Source organism: Falco punctatus (genome assembly GCF_963210335.1).
Source record: "Falco punctatus genome assembly, chromosome: 3".
NCBI lineage: Eukaryota > Metazoa > Chordata > Aves > Falconiformes > Falconidae > Falco > Falco punctatus.
The window spans coordinates 45767761-45788612 of NC_137582.1; the positions used below are offsets into that span (position 1 = coordinate 45767761).

General features: G+C 42.4%; 1 protein-coding gene and 1 long non-coding RNA gene across 3 annotated transcripts in view; one reads left to right on the forward strand and one right to left on the reverse strand.

Annotated features, from left to right (window-relative positions):
* The window catches only part of LOC308061007, a 31270-nt gene extending 13808 nt beyond the window's left edge, over positions 1-17462 (reverse strand). The window contains exons 1-2 of the long non-coding RNA XR_013927015.1: positions 17313-17462; positions 1-16800 (exon numbers count right to left, since the gene is read on the reverse strand). The exon at positions 1-16800 is cut by the window's left edge and continues 13808 nt beyond it. This is a non-coding gene — a long non-coding RNA (uncharacterized lncRNA). The remainder of the gene's footprint in view (positions 16801-17312) is intronic.
* Positions 17463-17611: 149 nt separating this feature from the next.
* CA8 (carbonic anhydrase 8) overlaps positions 17612-20852 on the forward strand; it is a 48438-nt gene continuing 45197 nt past the window's right edge. For both annotated transcript variants that reach the window (XM_080380410.1, XM_080380411.1), the window contains exons 1-2: positions 17612-17813; positions 18117-18308. In XM_080380410.1, the coding sequence (XP_080236536.1) occupies positions 17735-17813; positions 18117-18308 (271 nt within the window). In that variant the 5' untranslated portion in view covers positions 17612-17734. The remainder of the gene's footprint in view (positions 17814-18116; positions 18309-20852) is intronic.

Consider the following 20852-nt stretch of genomic DNA (forward strand, 5'->3'; position numbering starts at 1 on the left):
TGTGCTGAAGTCCTATGTTTCCCATAGGGTGTGCGGGAATAAAGAATATATAAAAAGAAAAAGAAGCATGAAATTCTTAGCCTTTCAGCCCTTCATTTCCCTGTGACTTTCAGACTGTTCTGACTTGCACACTGGAGAGACTCAGAGTTATTTTTTTCATGAGAAACAGATTGAATGCGCAGGTTTTCATTGATCTCAGTGCAAGTGAAGTTCACCTCTCTGAAGAATCCCCGAAGAGTCTAACACATGGTGCCAGGTGTAGTCAGGACCTTGTACTTGAGTTTGTTCTCTCCTGCACCTCCGTTCTCCTCAGCAGGTGGTGGAACGACCTCTTGATTTTCCTTTATTATGCTTTTAAGTGTTGCAAATGATTTTGACCAGTCTGGCCCTTCTTTAACTTAAGCCACCAAAGTGGAGCCCTGAGATACCCTTTAATCCTGAACTGAGAGCTGAGTGGGAGCAGAAGCTGCTTACATGACAGCAGGGAAATCCATTCTCTGAGAAGGAATTCTCTGTAGCTGCATGTGGCATTGCCTGAACACAGTCCTCACCAGCACTGACGTAATGCACAAATCTGAGCTGGGCCAAAAACTTGCACCCTGTGCACATCTGAATTTCCATTTTCCAACAGCGCTTCACAGTAAGTGTAAAAAACCCCTTCCCGTAGGGGTGCTGGTGACTCCAGAATGGCCCCACATGCCTTGGGCGGGCTACATCATGTGCCTGGATTTTTGCTGGTGTCTGTGGGTAGCTCATATTTTCCTTGCTGTTGAAGAGCTGCCAGCTGCACATCTGCAAGATACTCCAGGGAGAAATGGACCACAGTTTGGTTTTCGTAAATAACCTCTCAAATCCAAGATTTGTGAAAGAAAATGCTGTCAATGCTTTTACTTAAATTCTATCCTTATTTTTACAGCTTAGTTCAATTTTAACAACAACAAAAAAAGTCTTGCATTCACTGTAACATAGATTAGTGTGGTCCCACTGAAGTCTGTGCAATTGCATCAAATATGCCAGTAGAGAATTTGGCCCACGAAAGGCAAAGAAGCCTTGATAAAGCCATGCTCTCAATGTGAACATTCATTTTCCTTACTGCTTGTACCAAGAGATCATTTTCTCTAGTCAGAACTCCAAATGCAACTTTTACTATCAAGAATATTGTTTTAAAATAGAAAAATAAAGAGTAAATGATCATAATTTTCAATAACTATACTGCTATAGCCTTAATTTTCAAGGAAAAACATTATCAAACTCAATTTCAGATAACGTTCTATTATGTGCAAACCACTGTTGATATAATAACTTCTATTTTAGGTTGCTAGCAAAGAGAAGAACAATGTGACCCATTTAAAAACTGGCTCACAGAAAAATATTAGCAAGCCATTTATCATTTCTGTTTAATTTCAGTGATAAGCACCATTTCATAGAAACATTTCTTTGTTACAAAACTAACAGTAGCATAGGACGTATTTGACCATAAGACACACACTTTGCAATGGTACTGAGAAATGGAGCTTGTTGCCAATTGTTTGGAAAAGAAATAAAAAAAGGAAAATGCTCACCTTCTTTGAATTCTGCAGTAGATGGAGCCTGCATTTTTGGAAATCTCTGATTAATGGGCAAATCACATTCACACAGCTGGAGCGCTGCAATGGCTGGATACAGGCTCTTTGGGAAGGGCAGGACAGGATGGTAAGAAGGGCAACTTCTTTCTTTGAGAAAGAAGTAGGAATGCATGGAGCTCTGCCATGAGCCAGCTGAGAGCTTATGGGTCTGGGCTGGCTGGCAGACCCATGTGGGTGACATTGATGTGGGTGTCTGCTACAAACTCCCTGATCAGGTAGAAGCAGCAGATCAGTCCTCCTTCAAATAACTGGAAGAAATCTGTTCACTAGCCTAGGTCCTCACAGAAGTCATTAACAACCCTGATCTCTGCTGGAGAAGAAACACAGCAGGGCAAAGGTTTCCAGGAGGTTTCTGGAGTGCATTGATGACAACTTCCTGATACAGATGACTGAGAAGATGAAGAGTGGAAATGCTTTGCAGGACCTGATTTTTACAAAGAAGAATGGGTTGGGAATGTGAAGATCAGGAGCAGCCCTGGCCACCATGATCGTGCAGTGGTGGAGCTCAGGATCCTGAGAGAAGACAAATAGCAGGTTAAACAACCCTGGACACCAGGACAGCAAACATTGGCCTGTTCAGGGACCTGTTTGGAAGAATCCCATGGGAGACCATCTTGGAGAAGAGTTCAGGAGAGCTGGCTGATTTTCAAGGGTCATCTCTTCCAGACTCAAGAGTGGTCCGTCCTCACATGCAGGAAGTGACACAAAAAGTGGGAGGAGGCCTGCATGGATGAACAAGAGGCTCTGGACAAAACTCAAAGATAAAAAAGGAACATTCAAGAGGCTGAAGTAGGGCTAGGTGATATGGGAGGAATATAGACACACTGCTGAAGCATGTAGGGACCAGGTTAGGAAAGTCAAAGCCCTCCTGGAGCTGAATCTGGTGAGGGATGTTAAGAGCAGCAAGACAGTTTTCTACCGGTACATCAGCAGCAAAAGGAAGGCTAGGAAAAATGTGGGCCCACTGCTGAATGGTGGCAGAGGATGCAGAAAAGGTCAATGTACTCAGTGCTCTTTTCTTGTTGGTCTTTACTGGTAAGACCAACCTTCTGGAATGCCAGGTCTTTGAAACACATGGAAACATCTGAAATAAGGAAGAAGTACCATTGTTGGAGGAGGACTAAATTAGGGAACATTTCAACAACTTGGATGCAACAACTGCTGAGGGAGCCAGCCAGTGTCACTGAGAGGCCACTCTTGATGATCTTTGAAAGGTCATGGCAATCAGGGGAGGTTCCTGAGGACTGAAGAAAGCGAATGACACTCCTTTCTTCAAGAAGGAACTACAGGCCAGTCAGCCTCACCTCATTCCCTGCAGAAGGGATGGAATAAATAATCCTGGATGCTATCTGCAAACACGTAACATACAGAAGGTGATTGGGAGTAGTCAGCACAGGTCTAGGAAGGCAAAATCATTCTTGACCAACCTGGTAGCCTTCTGTGACAAAGTGACTAGTCTGGTGCATGAGGGAGAGCAGTGGATGGTGTTTGTCATGAGTTTAGCAAGGTTTTTGACACTGTCTGCCAAAACATCCTCACTGGCGAACTGATGAAGTACAGACTAGGTAAGAGGACAGTGAGCTGGACTGAAAAGTGGCTGAACTGCTGGGCTGAAAGGGCTGTGATCAGCAACACAAACTCCATCTGGAGGCCACTTGCCAGAGGTGTACACTGGGGATCGATACTGGGGCCAACATGGTTTAAAATCTTCATAAGTTACCTGGACAGTGGGACAAAATGCACCCTCAGCAGGTTTGCAGATGATACAAATCTGGGAGGAGTGGCTGCTCTGCCAAATGTTTGTGGCTTGAAAAACAGGCTGACAGGAGCCTCGTGGAGTTCAATAGGGTGCTTTCCAGCTGGTTGACCCCACAGCTTCTACTGGTACCTGTAGTTGTTTCTTTCCAGGGGCAAGGCTGAGCATTTCCTTTCATTGAACTTCATGGGAAATTCTCAGCCCTCTCCCTGGAAAGAAACAACTACAGGTACCAGAAGAAGCTGTGGGGTCAACTAGCTGGACAGCACCTCCAATAAAAAGGGCCCGAGGGTTGTTCACCAAGCTGAATGTGGGCCATAAATGCCCCCATGCAACATAGAAGGCCAACAAGCCTCCTGGGCTGACTAGGAGGAGTGTTGCCAGGAGGCTGAGGGAGGTGATCCTGCCCCTGTGCTCAGTACTGGTGAGGCTACACCTGGAGTGCTGTGTCCCCTTCTGGGCTGTCCAGTCCCAGAGAGATGTAGAGCTACTGGAGAGAGTCCAGCACAGGGCCATGAAGACAGTTAAGGGACTTGAGCATCTCTGCTACGAGGAAAGGCTGAGAGAGCTGGGACTATTCAGCCAGGAGAAGAGAAGGCTCGGGGTATCTCATCAATGTGAATAAATACCTGATGGAGGTGAGTAAAGAGGATGGAGCCAGGCTCTTTTCAGTGCTTCCCAGTGACAGGACAAGAGGCAACAGGGAAAATGAAATACAGGAAATTCTCCTTAAACATAAGAAAAAAATGTTCTTTACTCTGGGGGTGCTCAAACACCGGCACAGGTTGCCCAGAGGATGAGAGATGGAGTGTCTGTCCCTGGAGATATTAAAACCCCAGTGGGGCATGGACTTAAGCAATCAGCTTTAGCTGCCACTGCTTTGAGCAGGGGATTTTGACTAGATGATCTCTAGAGGTGCCTTCCAAGCTCAGCCATTCTGTGAAATCATTGCTTATATAATAAAACAAAAAGTGCTGTCCCTGTAGGAAGCTCCGTTTTATAGGCATGGGTGCAATCATGCAAGTTCTGCTGTTAGTAAATTCTATTAGAAAGAAATCACCTATAGACTTGCAGGGTGTAGGTGCATGCAGGATCCTGACATCCAGAGAGACAGCAGTGACCTTCTGGCACCTGGTTCTGGGGTATATGTGGGATGCTTTGTCACTCCACACCAGCTGCATTACTTAGAGGTGGGCTGTCCCATCCCCACGTAAGGAGCACAGTGAGCATCACAACCTTGGTCCGCCAGTATACTGGAGAGGAGTGAGCTGCTGGAGGGGAGCAGTTGGCTGTGCTGGCATGGCAGCAGCTGGGGAGCCCTTCTCTCAAGGAGAACCCGCAGCTGATTTTTCCAGCCTACTTTCTAGACCTTTTGTGCTGATCCCACAAAGCATGATGGGAATAGAGCAGGGCTGGGAATATGTGTGAAAAAATATCTCCCCCAGCCTTTTAGGTACTGAACAGAAGGGATATGTAACAGCATGACTTTTGCACCAATTCCACAGAGATAAAACCACTTCTGATAGCAGTTTTTTTGGTTGTTCAGGAAAACTAATTTTCCTCCCAGGTTTGAATTAGACAAGGTCATTTTATTTTTTCTTCAGATTCCTATTATTGTTACAATTATTATAATTGATGAATCATTTTGAACAGCAAATATATGGAGCAAACTATACTTTTTTTTTTTTTACATCATCCTTTTAATATTAACTTTTGGCCTGCATTTTTAATAAATGAGGAACCACCACTTAGTCTGTTTAGGATTGATGTATTCATGAGTCTTATTTTCAGCGGCTATGAGGGAAACACAACATTTTAAAGTGGATTGAGGTAGTTGATCTCTTCCCTAATGCATTTTTAATGTATGAGACATGGTAAGGACCAGAAAAGCATTCTGTCCTCTGCAATACCATTTGACAACAAAAAAACATTTTAAAAAGAAAGATAAAAACAAGCGAACAGGATGTATGGAAGAGAGAAAGAAACAGCCATCCTATTAGTCTCCAGTTAGCTAATTTTATTGGGGTTTCCAGCATACAATAAACAAATATGATAACTGGTGGGGGGATGAGGATGTTGTGATATTAATAAGAATGTAATTCCATAAGAAACTGTTTTTTGATTATAGCTAATAGTATTACTGAAATGAGGCTAATGAAGGCAATCAATCTTACATACTATTTTTTTGTAAATCTGATTCTCAAAGCATTTCTGATAGAAAAAGGAAATTTTTCTTCTCCTCCCAACAATCCCTGCTGATATGAGAAGTCCTGATGAAAACAATTGACAAGCAGTCTGAGGATTAAATAAAACTCTGTGGCTGCACTTCTATTCTGCCTTGTGTCTGTAGTTCCTCTCTCATGACAATGTCTTTGCAGCAACATTTTCTTTCAGTAAGAAAAGTGCTACAGTGCATCTGGAGCACAGTTACAGATCTTACTGGTGTGCTAACAAACTCTAGCTGCTATGGAAGTTACCTTTAGTCTTGCTGACTTGGATACTGTTAACAAAGGCTTTTGCTGTGTTATACCTTTGGGTGTTTATGTAATTAGCTGGGCTGCACTGCACCCCATACTGCTTGGTTTCACTGGTATTAGTGCTGGAGTAAACTAAAATCAGGTAAGCTTCACTGTATTTACCCATTCTGTGGGAACACTGCAGCATCTCCATTTCTTACCGTCTTCTCTTCCCACTCCAGCCTGCCTTCATCTAAGTAATCAAAACCCAGCTTCATTTGGCAGATCCCTGAAAACTCAGAGATGAATACTTTTCCCCTCTGTGTTCCTTGCCTGTTTCATTATCCATTTTCCTGGGAACGGACAATGTGATTTAGAATATGTATCTTTATAGCATTTGGAAGAACACCTATTTCTTCATAGAAATGTCATGGGATATATTTTAAAACACAGACATTTAAGAAAAACTGGAAGTACTTTTACTTTGCTTTGCTTCTTCTTACAAGGGAATGTTTACAATGAAATGACTAATCTTGTGAAAAAAATTGTGGATACTAATGTGTGACCACCATTCTTGGTAGACTGTGAAGAGAAGATGCCCTACATATTTATCTCCTCAAGCTCAACACCTTCCTCTCTAGGATTCTGGAAATGTGTATTCTAGTAGAGGTTGCTGTCTCTGTCACCATGCTGATTTAAGTCAATGGCAGTAACCTTTCTGATGTCAGTAAGGCAAGATAACATCTTGTGTGAACAGCCAACGCTCACATCTTTCCTCGTCTCAGGAACCTTGCTGATATGTGATTTAATACCTTACACGTCCAACCTCACCCAAATACACGAGTGAGCACACATATGTGACAGGAAGGGGATACGAAGGTGAAGAAAAGGATGTGAATATAAAGCTGGATTAAAGGTAAGGCATTATGTACTAGATCGTACCACCTATTTTTCTGTGCAAGGCTTTTTCCTGGATCTCAGTTCCAAGCAGCTGCTGAGGCTAGCGCCATGAAGCACAGGAGATTATGGGCAAAAATGTATTTGAAATATCAGATGCTTGGAATAGCGGAAGTCTTCTCTCAGCTTGATGAGAACAGTCTGAGATATGGCATGGACTGGAGAAACACCAGCAACGCAGCAAACAAGACAATGGGTACTGGTTAAAAAAAAAGAAAAAGAAATGTTGATTATGTTTTGTCAGAAGAGAAACTTTTTTAGTTAGATTCCTCACTGGTTATTTGTATTTGAGGTTTCTTACAAAAAACACTTACCACAGAGCAGGTTAGATCCTTGCACTGTTGTGCTGTCATAACTGTAAATTCATTAATGTTTCACTGAACTGTTCTAATGCCATTAGACTGCCCCGTGTCACATGTGTTGTGCCTATGAATGCTGTCTTTGTCTCCCTGCTTAGCCTGGAAGGTGAAAGGCGCTGGAATTGAACTGATTTTTTCAAGCCAAGAATCTTTGCAATCATAAATAAAACAAGCCCCTTCAGCTTAACATTCATTGCCTCCTTTCTCATTTAGAAACAGATGTCAGCACAAGGAGAAAGCAGGTGCAGACTGCCTCTTTCAGCTGCTTTTGAAGGAAAGCAGGAAGTGAGTAAGTCACTGGGACATGTGTTGTACGTATCTTTAGAAAAGCATTTATAACTTCTAGATACATTTCTGCTAATGAGTGTGTGAGACGCCAGCTCTTTGGAAGTTACAGCGTGCACTGCTGTGCTCTCATCAGCTCTGATGGATGCAGTTTGTATGGGAATATAATTTAAACATGAGGATATGAAGAATGATTTATTAAATTACCAGAGAAAGTACTCAAGAAAAAATGCCTAATACCAGAAGAAATGCCTGCCTTAGTGGAATGCTATTAGAAGTACAAAATTTTTTATGAACTGGAAACCCACAAATGCATGCTCTCCATACATTGTGGAATTGTCTGAATCTGCATATAAATACCCTGAAGTAGTAGCTGTAAAATATTATCATTTATGACAAACAGTATCTTAACTCCTGAACCTAATGAAGGCTGCAATCTTATTGTTGCCAATCATATTATTGCTGTTAAAGTGAACAGAAATGCGGTCTGAGAGCATCTTATGTTTGGGTGTGGGGTGAGAATCTGAATGCTGCCATTTTCCCCTAGGTTATCCAACTCTGACACAAAACATTGTCTTTTTTCAATGAGGGCAAGATCAGACCCAGTATGATCCATAGTCTCTACAAGATGCCAGACCAAGGTGGGCAGAAGGGAATAAACAGTGCAATAGCCTCTCTTCCCTCTCTTTCCACATCTGTCAAGCAGACCTGGTTTGATGTGGGTGGCAATGTGCTATTCTTTGTGAAAAGCTGGCACAATGCACCCTCATTAGCAGAGCATGCCCACTTTTATTTGCCGCTCTTGCAGTACCTCATTTTAAACACCACACTGCAGGGATTTTGTAGAGTCTCTGGGATTTTAACTATGAAAGGAGAAGTTTTTCTTGTAAACTCCTACAGCTTCCTGGGCTTGATGCACTGCATTGTCTGGCATGGATTTCACTGTCCCCGTGACACTGAAAAAGCACTAGCCCTCCTGTCAGAGAACAACTTGCTTCAGTGCTCTAGGCTAGCAGAGCAGCTCTGTGATAAACAAGCTTTTAATTTTGTATTTCCACACTTTCATTTGTAATTTGCAACTTGACAAAGCTGTGTGTCAATGACTGTGCCAAAAGCTCAGCCCCAAACAGAGACACTAAAAGAAATGTGAGGGTAGGAGAGAAAGTGCTCATGGGAAGTGCACAGAAGAATTGTACTGTTAGAAGCTTTGTAGATGCTTTGATTTAGTGCCATTAGTCTTACTGCTACAGGCCTTCTACTTGTTAGTAATGTAGACAGTCCAGGAAAAGTCCCAAGAGACTATGAATGACGCCTTTCAACCTGCAAAGTATCTTCTGCCTCTCTGAATTCCAAGGAGGGATCTGCCAAAGCCCAAAACATCTGGGGACTCATGAGGAGCCTGCCCTTTCATATAATAACATTTCTCTGGAACGAACTGTTGCTTAATCAAAGTACATAGGTAGCCAAATCTCACAGAGCATCAGATTTGCAGAAAAAAGCCCCGCTGGCTCCTTCAATATGACCCCAGCTCAAGCATGTCATGTAGAACTGCCAGATATGGTCCATCTTCTGCGTGAAGGGAATACCCAGTGCTCAAATGTATCTTAACAAACCCAAGACAGAGATTTTCAGTGCCAAAATGAGATTTTTAAGTGCTAAGCAGAAATAATAATACTAATAGAATTTAGGAGAATTTCAGTTCATTATAAGAAAAAACAATCCACAGCTGGGACGCAAAAATAAGCTATTTCAGAGAAGGTGCTTGCACACATTTAAGCACTTTGGGAAGCAGCACAAGAACATAAAGAGCAGAGGACCTTTTCTCCTTTTCTGCTTACCTGACAGTTGTCTTGTTCCCTGAAACCTTCACAATAATCCTTAAGTACTGCACTGTCTCCTGGTGCGTTTCCTCTGTCCCTTTCCCAGATGAAGAGATGCTGAGCTTATCTGCTTTGCTGATGCAGATACAACAAAGCACACTATGCTACGAACTAACTCCCTTCCTGTGGAACAAACATTAGGAAGCAGCTGAAGAGATATTTAAGAGTCTCATGTTTCAGTGTAAAGCAGAAAATACTGTTTCCAGAGTCTTAAACAAGTGGGTGGAGACTGGGAAATTCAAAATCTTATAGGAAAAAATAAAAAAAGCTTATACCGAACATTTCTTCTTAGTGAAGAAGTCTTCTCTGATGCGGTCCGTCTGTCCCCCCCCCCCCCCCCCCCCGTCTCCCCCCCGTTTTCATATCAAACTTCTGTATATGAATGTATTACAGGACATTGATAAAATAGTAGAGTCACGGTTAACTTACTGCGTGGAAATCTGGGGCATTTTGGGCAAAGATTTCATACGTAGTGTGTGAAAGGATTTTTATTTTTAATGGCAACTGTTTGAAGTTGTTCAGTGGGTTGAAAAATTAGCAGTCCCTTTGCATTTGAATATGAACATTTCTGTGTCTGTGTAAGATCTCAGTTCTTTGAGGCTGGGGTGATCCTTTTTAGAACACATCCAATCTAAGTCAGGCATTACTACATTATTACTACAATATTTTTATCATCCTGGAAGAATACTTATTCAAGAAATCAGTGTTCAGTGTTCCTACCCTGAACCTTTAAATCAGAATAAAATCAGTTTCTTCTTCCTAGTTATCTACACTGAAACATGATTAATGAACGGTAAAATCTAAATCTGAATGGAAATATCTCCTGTTCCCTAGGTTGCAGTTGAACCGTTTTGAATTGCAAAACTGAGGCTGTGAGCTGTGTCTTTCTAGCAGCATTACAGTGTTATCTCACACTGTCATCTATAATTTACTGCCTGGTCTCACTTTAAATACTTGCTCCTTCATAATTATTATCTGCAGTTGACCACTGGACTTTGAAACTGCAAACTGCTTTGCCATATCTTTTGCTTCCTGCTGTATATACTTTGAAATCATACGGTTTGTTTTCTATTGCTAAGATTACAAGTGACATGACTTGAGAGGAAAAAGGTAGAAAAAATGGAATGAAAATAGGGAGCTCTTTAATTGCTGTAAGACGTGACAAAGTGTCACAAATCTGCAACTGAAAAAAAAAAAGAGCTGTTGTACTTAGAATCTGGTGCTGATTCAGTGGTGCATAAAAAATAATTAGAAATAAAAACCGTAATAAGTGGAAAAAAGAGTAAACAAATACTGATATGAAGTAGAAATTGTAGACTATAAAAATATTGATGAATGCTTCAGGGAAAAATCCATAACCAGGTTTCACACAAATAAGTAACAATTTTCTAACTACATTAGTTAGAAAAGAAAGAAAAGAAACCCAAAGTCAATTACTGGCTGAGACTGTGCATTTGTTAATGTTGATAAAGAAATAAAATATTCATAAATATTTTGGGGATAGAGGAGTCTGATCTGCTTACATCATATGTGGGTAAAGAATTTTGCAGTTTATTAATAGCCAAGTCATATTATATAATATCATAAAACTTAGATTTTTAAAAATCCTGGTTAAATCTATGTACTTACACTGTACAGTTGTACAAGAATTGGCTAAGCAGATCTTCAGTCTTTTATGCAAAATTTTAACAAATCCAGGAAAATTTTACAAGACTTAAGGAATTTGAAAATTTTGTAAATATTGAATAAAACAAGAGAGAAATGAGGTAATTAAAAAGAAAAAAACACTAATGTGAATCTTCAATGTGCAGATAAAAAAAAAATGAATAAGAACACAGAGGTGAAAACAAGAACTACAGAGAATTCTGGTGTCTGTATTTTTAATGTGGAAAATATGCAGAAAATAGCTAAAACCATGATATCCTGGTCTTAACTCTCTAGTAAGTGCTAATGAGCTCCTCTTGTTTAGACCACACAGAGGTGATGAGACTAAAGTGGGTGAGTACATTAGGGAAAACACACAAAGTAATAAAGGCTCTTCCGTCAAGGCAAACAAGCATAATGTCAACCAGTGGCTAGAAGTTAGAACCAAGTAATTTCAAATTAGAATTGGGTACCTATTAGTTAACATTGAAAGGGATTAACCACTAGAACAAACTGTCAAAGTAATGGATTCTTCATTTCTTGATGTCTTCAGGTCATGCATTTCTGGAAAATGTGCTGTGGCAAAACACAAGTTATTACTTATTGATAGCCAAATAATTAACTTAATACATGAGTAACTGCATGAAATGTAATAGCTTGTGATATAGGAAGCCAGACTGCACTCTGAATGTATGATTTCATAGCATTACCAGAACAGGGCATGTGAGCACTTTGTCATCTATGGATGTTTGCACACTGATAAGCAAAACTTGGTAGAATGAATAAAAAGCTGACTCTCCTTTTGCCATCATTTTACAGACTCAAATATGTTGTTATTCCTTTACCAGTTGATCCTGATTAGTGCTTCCCCTTCTCACAGGCTTCCCAGGTGAAAAGCCAATACCTTTAAGCCAACACCTGCTTGTGCTTTTCTAGTGAAAACCTGCTCAGTCTCATTATTTATCTCATTCTCTCCTTTTATTTTAAACAGTAGAAGATATTATGTCTTTCCCTGATTCGTTGCTTCTTTCTTAAACATTTAATTTGCAAGTAGCGGATTTAATGTCTATCAGGTCCACTGACAAAGAGCCTCTTCATTATAATAGGTATTAGATGAAACTGATAATCCTTCAGGAATCTCATTTAATGATAAAGATCTGAAATTATTACAGTTAGGTAAATAAATATTTATCATCTCCTTATTGCAGATTTTTCCTCTAAGCTTCCCATCTTCTTCCTGGAATTTGGATCTCGGTATATCTTTAGTTCTGCTTCCTTCCTAAAGAAATAAAAAATTATTTACATAGGAGTTTTGCCATGTCAGGGCCCTTGACTATGTATCATTTGCAATCTGTGTTTTGGAGACATCCTATTTCATTCTTTATCTGTCTTTTCCTTTTAGCCTACTAGTGGAAAAAAAATATATCTCACTTCCCTTCTACTCTTCTATTGTCTGCAGGATTTTACTTTTGTACTTACTTTACTTCATCAGCAATTCCTGTTGTATTTGCCACTTTTTATAATTCTTTAAAGATTTTTTAGAGGGCTAGACCATGTTAGGGAAAAGAGAAGCTCCAGGAGACTACACTAGATTATTCTCTAATTTTTGTAGTGTGTTCTTAATTGCACTGTATTTTATATTATTTCTTCGCTTCCCTTTTGACTGTGGTATTTTTAGTCCTCAGAAATAGCTTCCTATTCCTTGGGTTTTCTTTAAAGAACCTGAAACTATCTTGTCGTAGTTTTAGTGTCCTCTAGCTGTATGTGTGAATTCTCATGGGCAGCCATCATAGTCCTGTTTTACACATTTAAACACCTGGGGAATACATGCCGATTATGCCCACTGGTTTAGAAATATCCTGTTCCCATTTTCCCTTTCTCTTGTGCACTCTTACAGAAGCAATATTCCATATAAGAGTTTTACACAGGTACTGTAGAAAAACTTGTGTAAACACTTTCAGAACGTGTTGATCTTTTAATCCACGCCCCCCACCCCCCACCCCCAATGTATATTATAAAGTGAAATGTGTGAAGTGTGCACAGGACCAGTCTGCTATCCTATTAGCTGGCAAAGCCAATAAGCACAAATTTACACTAACAGACCATAAAACACATAAGGCCACTGAATCCACCCTGTGGTGTGGATGTAAGGGGAAATGAGGATCCAGCTGACTATTTTGCAATGTTTGTAGGACAGCGTTTGCCAATGTAAACCCGAGTTGCAAACATACGGTGTCTTTCACTGCAAATGGTTTCTCTTTGCTATAAATGGTCCCTTTATTGAAAATGGTCTCTCTTTACTTTTTCATCTTGGACTGTTTATACTATCCAACCATCCCTTTCCATTTTTGTAACACATTACTTCAGCTGCAGAAAAAAATGATAGGCGAATAATATTATTCCAGGAATACTGGAATATTATTCCTTTTAATGAACTAGTTCCTTTTAAAATGTGCAAAGAGATTTTCAGTTTTGTTATATATAAGCTTGTGCTTTAATGGTCAAATGCAGAAACTTTCTGCTTACACTTCTAAATTTGGAAAAGAATCAAACGTATTCGAGAGAGTTACCTAGCAAGAAGTAAAGACAGAAACAAGACCATGTGGGAGATGATTGCTGGCCACCTTCATAGCCCAACACAGGAGACAAAATATAGAGCCCCATTCACTGGAAAAGCTAGAGGCTCCTGATCCCTTCAGTCGCCTATGCTGCTGTATGGACATTGCCTTTTCTTCCAGGACACCATGGCAAGAGCTGAGATCTGGCTTAGAGAAGCATAAATTGACTCTAAATTGTCTCAAATGGAACACCCTAATATCCCATAGAACATGTATCTCCTTATCATATCTTAAGTCCTGCATGCCCTCACCTACTCCATGCTGGCAGCAAGGTAATATAGAAATAAGTGAATAATAAAGGAAATATCACCACCTGAATTTCTCACCCCTCAGATCAGAGGCATAACTGTCAGTTCTGTGGCCTGCAGAGGATCCTGCAGGTAGGAATGTATAGTTTAAGATAACTTCTATGTAATTGTGCTTTTCTTTTTCCTACAGATTATTTAGTAACCTGTACAGTTTTCTGCATTGGACTCTACCTTTCAGAGCAATGAAAGCAATAAGTACAGTTGTTGAAATGTAACCTCTTAAAAAAATGTTGCTAGTCATTAATGTTAATTTACACATGCAAATTTCAGTTTGGATGCAGAATTTTGGTTTGAGCCTGGTTTTTTCCTGGTATATACATTTTAAGGTGTTTAGGGAAGGTATATTGTCTTTTGAAAAAAAAAAATCAGTAACTATATAACAAATAATAAGTTTATCTAGATATAGGAAATACAAGAATAGTCGTTTGCAATCTCATCAGGATTAAATATTATACCAAATGTTTCAAAATGCCCATTTCTCATTTGACAAGAGAGAATATCAGAGACTCTACAGCTTCTGAACTGCTGTCCTCTGAGTTCAGAGGAATTGTTAAGCCCTGGATCTGTGCCTAAGGTTTTTTCCCTGGTATCATCAAAGACTGTGATCATTAATCTTGGTTAAACAAGAAGTTAGCATATTCCACAGAATCACAGGCTGAACTGGGATTCAGGAGAGACATGCCCTGCTGCTGGTGAAGGTGCCATGTCATTTTATGAAGGTCACATTGGCTGGGCTTCTACTTTTCACCCATCAATTTGATACTAGCTGGAAGGCCATAACAGTTCCTCCCCACAGATTTTTCACTATGCTAAGCCAATGTAGCAAACACCACAAGCAATGCATTTTTACAGAATAGTGTATTTATGTGTGTTATATCATATATTTAGCATCTTTTCATAGTAAAGTCAACTATTGGGAGCTTCTATACAAACTTAAACTTTAGATGTCTAGCAAAAAAGTTTCTGAAGATTGATATAAGGTCAGTTTAAGAGAGAGATGGAACACAGGCGGCTGTCATAAAGCATGCGATTCCCCGCAAAGAGTGCACTTTAATTAAAGAGGAAAGAATTATGAAGTGGAAGTGGATGTCTTGGGACAACTGTATGAGATAACATAACACTACAACAGTGAGTAGTTCTCGATGATTGCACAGTACATCAATATGTGGCAAAGGGGAGTGCATAGAGCACCACTATTATACTATACATAGAAAAAAAAATGGACTGACAGCACAACACTTTCAAGAGTGCTTACATCATTAAAGAAGACCAAATTCCACTGATCTTAAACAAGGCTCTATCTCCATCTGATTGTCTCCATCCTTTTAGTTGAAACTTGGCCATAAATGAATGAGTTGGTTTGTGCAGAGATTGATCAGTTCAATATCTGCATTTATGGTTGGAGTTCAATGTGAGGGCTCTGTCCCATGCTCCATTTCATTGTGGAGACATACCCTTGAACTCCTTTGTTACTTACACACTTCACCATTAAGGAAGTCATAGGAATCTTCAGTGGAATCGAATCTGCTGAGTAGATCATGCTATGCTTGACAGACACTTTGGAAGAAATAGGATATTTGCACAGAAAAACCTCAGCAGACATATGGGAATAAAGAAATGCCAACTATTCAGTAAGGCTTTACCTGCTACACCTAATTTTGCAGAGAGATATGAGAAGATTGGAAAGGTTAAGAGGAAGGGCAACAAATGTAAGTAGCTTACGTTCTTAAGTTCAGTTATGAATGGAAGCCATGAAAACTATGGAAAGCCGTGAAAAGTATTTATTGCAAAACAGGAACTTGCAGGTCTGATAATGTTGCCCCTCATAAGTATGAAATTCTAGAACAGACATCCCACAGGAAAGCTACTGCAGGAAAGGACTTAATGGAGGGCATGAATGAAGTACTGTGCTTCAAGGAGTGAGGGAATGAACCCAGCCTCCTAGGACTGTTTTTTTTTTTCTCAAACTGTGAGACTCTATGAAGAGGAAAATGAATTTCCAGTCAGATGGACCAGGATCAGTGATGATTTAGGGGAATGCTTGTTTTTTCCCCATGTGGCTGAGCAATGATCCAAATATTAATAGAAACGACTAGTCTGTGTTTAAGAAATGATTAGGGAATAAAACTTACCAACCAATAAAGCCAGTTTAGTGTGGGAGATGGGTATGCATATACAACATGATATTCCATGTGACTAAAATTCATGTTAAACCCCCTGAGTTTTCTGTTTGTACTGATGCCAGATGCTCACTGTATGAGGAAAAATGTCTATTTGCTTTTTTGCTTCAATAAGCTGCACCACATCTGTAGCTTGTTTGGGCAGTATGTATTCCTTTCAGCCATCAATAGTGAAGATAGTAATTAATGACCCTGCAGGAGGAAACTTGTGTTTGTGTTCTGATCTTGGAAAAACCCTAACCCCGTACATTCTGATTTTTTTGTCCCATTTTACTTTCACCTTGCATGCAGCTCATGAAGCAGTACTCTCTTGTTTCATTAATGAAGTTCCAGCTCAGTACTTCTCCTTCCATCTCACCTTCACACTGATGGTAATTTCTGCTCCAGTGTCAGCCCTGCAGGAATCACAGGTGCTACTGCTGAGCTGGGGAACACTGAAGCATGGTGAGGTCCATACCAAGATCAAACCTTGTGGACCAACAGCACAGGATCAGGATGTTATACTCTTGGGATACCAGAGTGCAGGGAGGTCTGGTCACTGTGTTTAAGTGGCCAAGGTTGGTCAGCAAAGGGCACTTTCATTTACCATCATAGCAACTCTTATTTGAGCGCTTCTGTTACCGTTCCTGGCTGCTGTCAGGCAGTGCAGACTGCCAGTGCTGGGTTCCCATTCCCTTTGCAGAGGTCCCTTTGGTCCTTTTGCTCTTGACAGAATGAATGGTCCATACATGGCTGCTGGCAAAGGAGAAGGAAGAGTCCTTTCATGTCCCTGAACTGAGGCATCTTTGTATTGGGGAGAGACATTCCTCCAACCCTACACCCTGTACATTCTGCAGGAGGAGTTGGAGCCACATTCCTGGATGTGGCCTAAATGAAGGCGTCGCTGTAAATAGTGTAGAGGCCTCAACCCTTTTTCAGAACAGAAGGGACAGAGCTGGGCTCCCTTGCATATTCGGTGGCTCCCTTATCCTCACTGAGGGCTTCCATCCCCCCATAAGGGGTGCCACAGTGCTGCGGGGTGAGGAGGAACCACAGAATCACGGAATGGCTGAGGTGGGAAGGGACTTCTGGAAGTCACCTTGCCCAAATCTGCTCAAGCAGGGCTACCCAGAGCAAGTTCCCCAGGACCGTGTTTGGATGAGCATCTCCACGGATGGCGACTCCACAACTTCCCTGGGCAACCTGCACCAGGGCTCAGTAGCTCTTACGGTAGAAGCGTTTTCTGACTTTCAGAGGAAACCTACCGTGTTCCAGTTTGCGCCTGCTGCCTCTGGCATTGGCACTGGGCACCACCGAGAAGAGCCTGGCTCCCTCCTGCCTGCGCCCTCCCTTCAGGTATCGGTACCCACGGGTGAGATCCCCGCGCCTGCTCTCCTCCGGGCCGCACAGTGCCCGCTCTCCGAGCCTTTCCCCACCGGAGCGATGCTCCAGCCCCTCCACCGCCTTCACCGCACCCACCTCGCCCGCCCCGCCGCGCCGCTGGGACAGCGATGGGCTCCCGGGCCCGCCCGGCGGCCGCCCCGCGCCCCTGCCCCGCCGCAGGCCGGCACCGCGGGGGGCGGGAGGGCGGGGGAGGGCCGAGGCGCGGCGCCGCCATCCCGCCGCGCCCCCGCACACAGGCACCCCGCCCGGCCGCCGCGCCGCGCCGCTCGCAGGGCGCCCGCCCATGGCTGACAGGAGCCTCGTCGAGGGCGCCGAGCCCTGCCCGCGCCGGGAGGAGGCTCCGGAGTGGGGCTACGAGGAGGGTGAGAGCGGGCGGCGGCTGCGGCGGGGAGAAACTTTCGCCGCGGCCGGGGGAGGAGGAGGAGGAGGTGGCGGCGGGAGGGTTTCGGTGGCGCAGCGGGGCGGTGGGAGCGTCGCCCTCCGGGCGCCCGCGGCGGCGACGCGGCGGCCCGCAGCGGGCGGCAGCTCCGCCACTGCCGGCGGGAGGGCAGCGGGGCAGCACCCCGGCCGCGCCGGTGGGCAGCAGCGCGGGGGGGCGGGGGGCCGGCTGGCCCCGGGAGCCGCCGCGCCCGCGGGTGCCGTAACAGCTCTCCGTTGTGCCTCAGGCGTGGAGTGGGGGCTGATTTTTCCCGATGCTAACGGGGAGTACCAGTCACCGATTAACCTGAACTCGAGAGAAGCTAAATACGACCCCTCGCTCCTGGAAGTGCGTTTGTCGCCGAACTACGTGGTGTGTCGTGACTGCGAAGTGATCAACGACGGGCACTCCATTCAGATTGCCCTGAAGTCTAAGTCAGGTAGGCTGGAGTGCGGCCCCCGCCCTCCCCGCCTAGGCTCGCCGCGAGGCTGGGCTCGCGGTGCGGGGACCCCCGGCGCGGGGACACGGGGACACGGGCACCCCCGGCGCGGGGACACGGGCGGTCCCGGCCGGCGCCTGGCTGCTGGCTCCGGTAGGGAAAGGAGCGAGCTTTGCCGTGGGGAGCTGCGGGTTCCAGCGCAGCACCCGGGCTGGGTGGTCGGTCGGGCTGCTTCAGGGCGCCTCCAGAATTGCCTCGTGCGGTGGTGTCGTCTAATTCGCTGGCATTAACCGCGTTCAGAAGCAGCCCGAGACAATCGCTAAGAAAGTGTGATGCCAAACTAGGTTGTATAGCTGGCAAAATTTGTCCTTGGTCCAAAGACCATGTAAGTTAAAAGAGCTTTTTTGTCCATTAATTTGAGTGGATTCTGAACGCTAACAGCAGAACGGGGCAGCTTGAGAGAGATAGTCCTGTTACACGTGCTTACATGTATAATGAAGAAGAGCAGGTAGCAAAGCAGTCCTTATTTCTTTTTTTTTGGTGTCATTTATCAAATAAGAATTAGAAACAAATAATAAAAGAAACCATTCCAACTTAAGTGAAAATCGCATGCCTTGAATGAAAGTGAAGTATCTCATTCAGACCTTGCATCTGGGTGGACTGTTCTGTCTGAAGGAGACAACTGGCCAGAAAGCAGGGAGAAAACAAGTACATTGTGCTGTCCAGTGCAGTGGTGGTTCTTCCCATGTGTTTGGAGAAGCATCCAAGTTACTCTAACCAATCTTAGCTAGTAACAGCCTTCTGGGGGCATTTAAACAGCTGAACATTGTGAAACTATGAGACATTCCAGCTTTTGTTGCCTTCTGAAATCCCAGTTGTACTGGGAGCTAGAGCTGTTCTGACAGTGAAGGAGTCAGTTCAGTTTTACACTGAATTTTTGAGAAGGGTTTGTTACTTTAATAATGATGCTTTCCTTTATAATTTCCTTTCCATGATAAACTCCATGTATTATTGCAACACAGAACATTTATTTCTGCAGAATTTTGCAGATTTCCAATAGAATATAAATTTTGTACTTCCAGTCAGTTTTACTGCCTTCATTGGAAGCAGAACTCTTTTCCCAAGGAGTAAGGTTCTCTCTGCAGAATCAGGGAAGTTCTTGAATTCTCCTGTGGAGGAAGTGACCGTGAGTGCAAACCACACCACCGCTTGCAAGCCAAAATGCAACTCCTTCAACCCTACCTTTCCCAAGGGCAGTTTGTAACTTAGTTACAATAATTAATAAGATGGGACCAATGCACCTAAATTCATGTGCAAAACTGTTGGAGTGTTAGGAGAAGGAAAGACTTCTTTTTAAACTCAAATGCAGGGTGATGCCAGATTGATGAGTCATGAAATAGAAGAAAATGTGAAATTAGAATAAAAGTTTGTGACTGTGGTATGGAATTATGATTTAGGAAATCTTGTTTTAGTTTCAGCATTTCCTTAATATTCATGTTCCCTGATTTCTGATTCTCCATTTGTAAACTGGGGATAATTTTTCCATTTTTAAGAGGGGGTAGGCAACATTTATTATCCCTACCAAGAGGAGAAAAGAGTTAATAAGCTGTGTTTGACCTAGTATTCTGGCCAATTTTCAGGGATTGCGGAAACTCCTGCAGCTTCTTTTCCTCACAGGGGATGTCTGGTGACAAATCCATTTAGCCAGATTATTTTAATGGGAACTGTTGAGCAGTAAATGCTTTTGAAACTGTCCAATTAATGTGCAAGAGATCCTCATCTACTGTAATGTTAACAGTCAAAGAAAAACTTCTTTGTGGAAAAAAGTAAACTGATTAAGATACATATTAAAAATCTATTTGTCATTACTGGTGATTGATTTTATCCTTTAATTTGGGACAAACAGTCCATCTGGAATTCCCAGATCCCTCTCATTATTTAATTGCAAACATTTTCAGAGGCTGCTTCCAGTATGATCATTGTACATGTGTTATGTATTAGGTGGAAGAAGCATGACCAACTGTGTAATGGAAGTGTATATTAAAAAATGCTGTAGAGGATATCCTTCTAACAGAGAGGCTTCTCTTAAGCTAGCAGTAGATTGCACAGTGGATGATGGTTTCAGAATCATTTTCTAATGAGGATCAAAAATTGCTGTAAGGCAAAGCAAATTAAACATGTTTCATGCATTGACAAGGATCAAGATTTGATGAAAGGTGGAGGAAAGATAAACATGCTTCATGAATTGAAATGCTTGTATCATGGGATTAATGTTATAACTTAAGCCTCAGAAATAAACTCTTTGAAGTTCCTGGAGATAGAGAACTACATCATACAGAGAACATTTGTGCTAGTTACACTTTCTCAAGGAGCGATATTTTATAACAGAGAAAATGCTCCATTTCCCTAAGAAACAGCACTAATTGAATATTGTGTTTCTTTTTATTTGTCCAGATTTTCCTAAAGACTTCATTTGGTTGTTTCGCCCAATGTTCACCAGATTTTTAGGTTTTCTATATAGGATATAGGTATAGATAGAATACA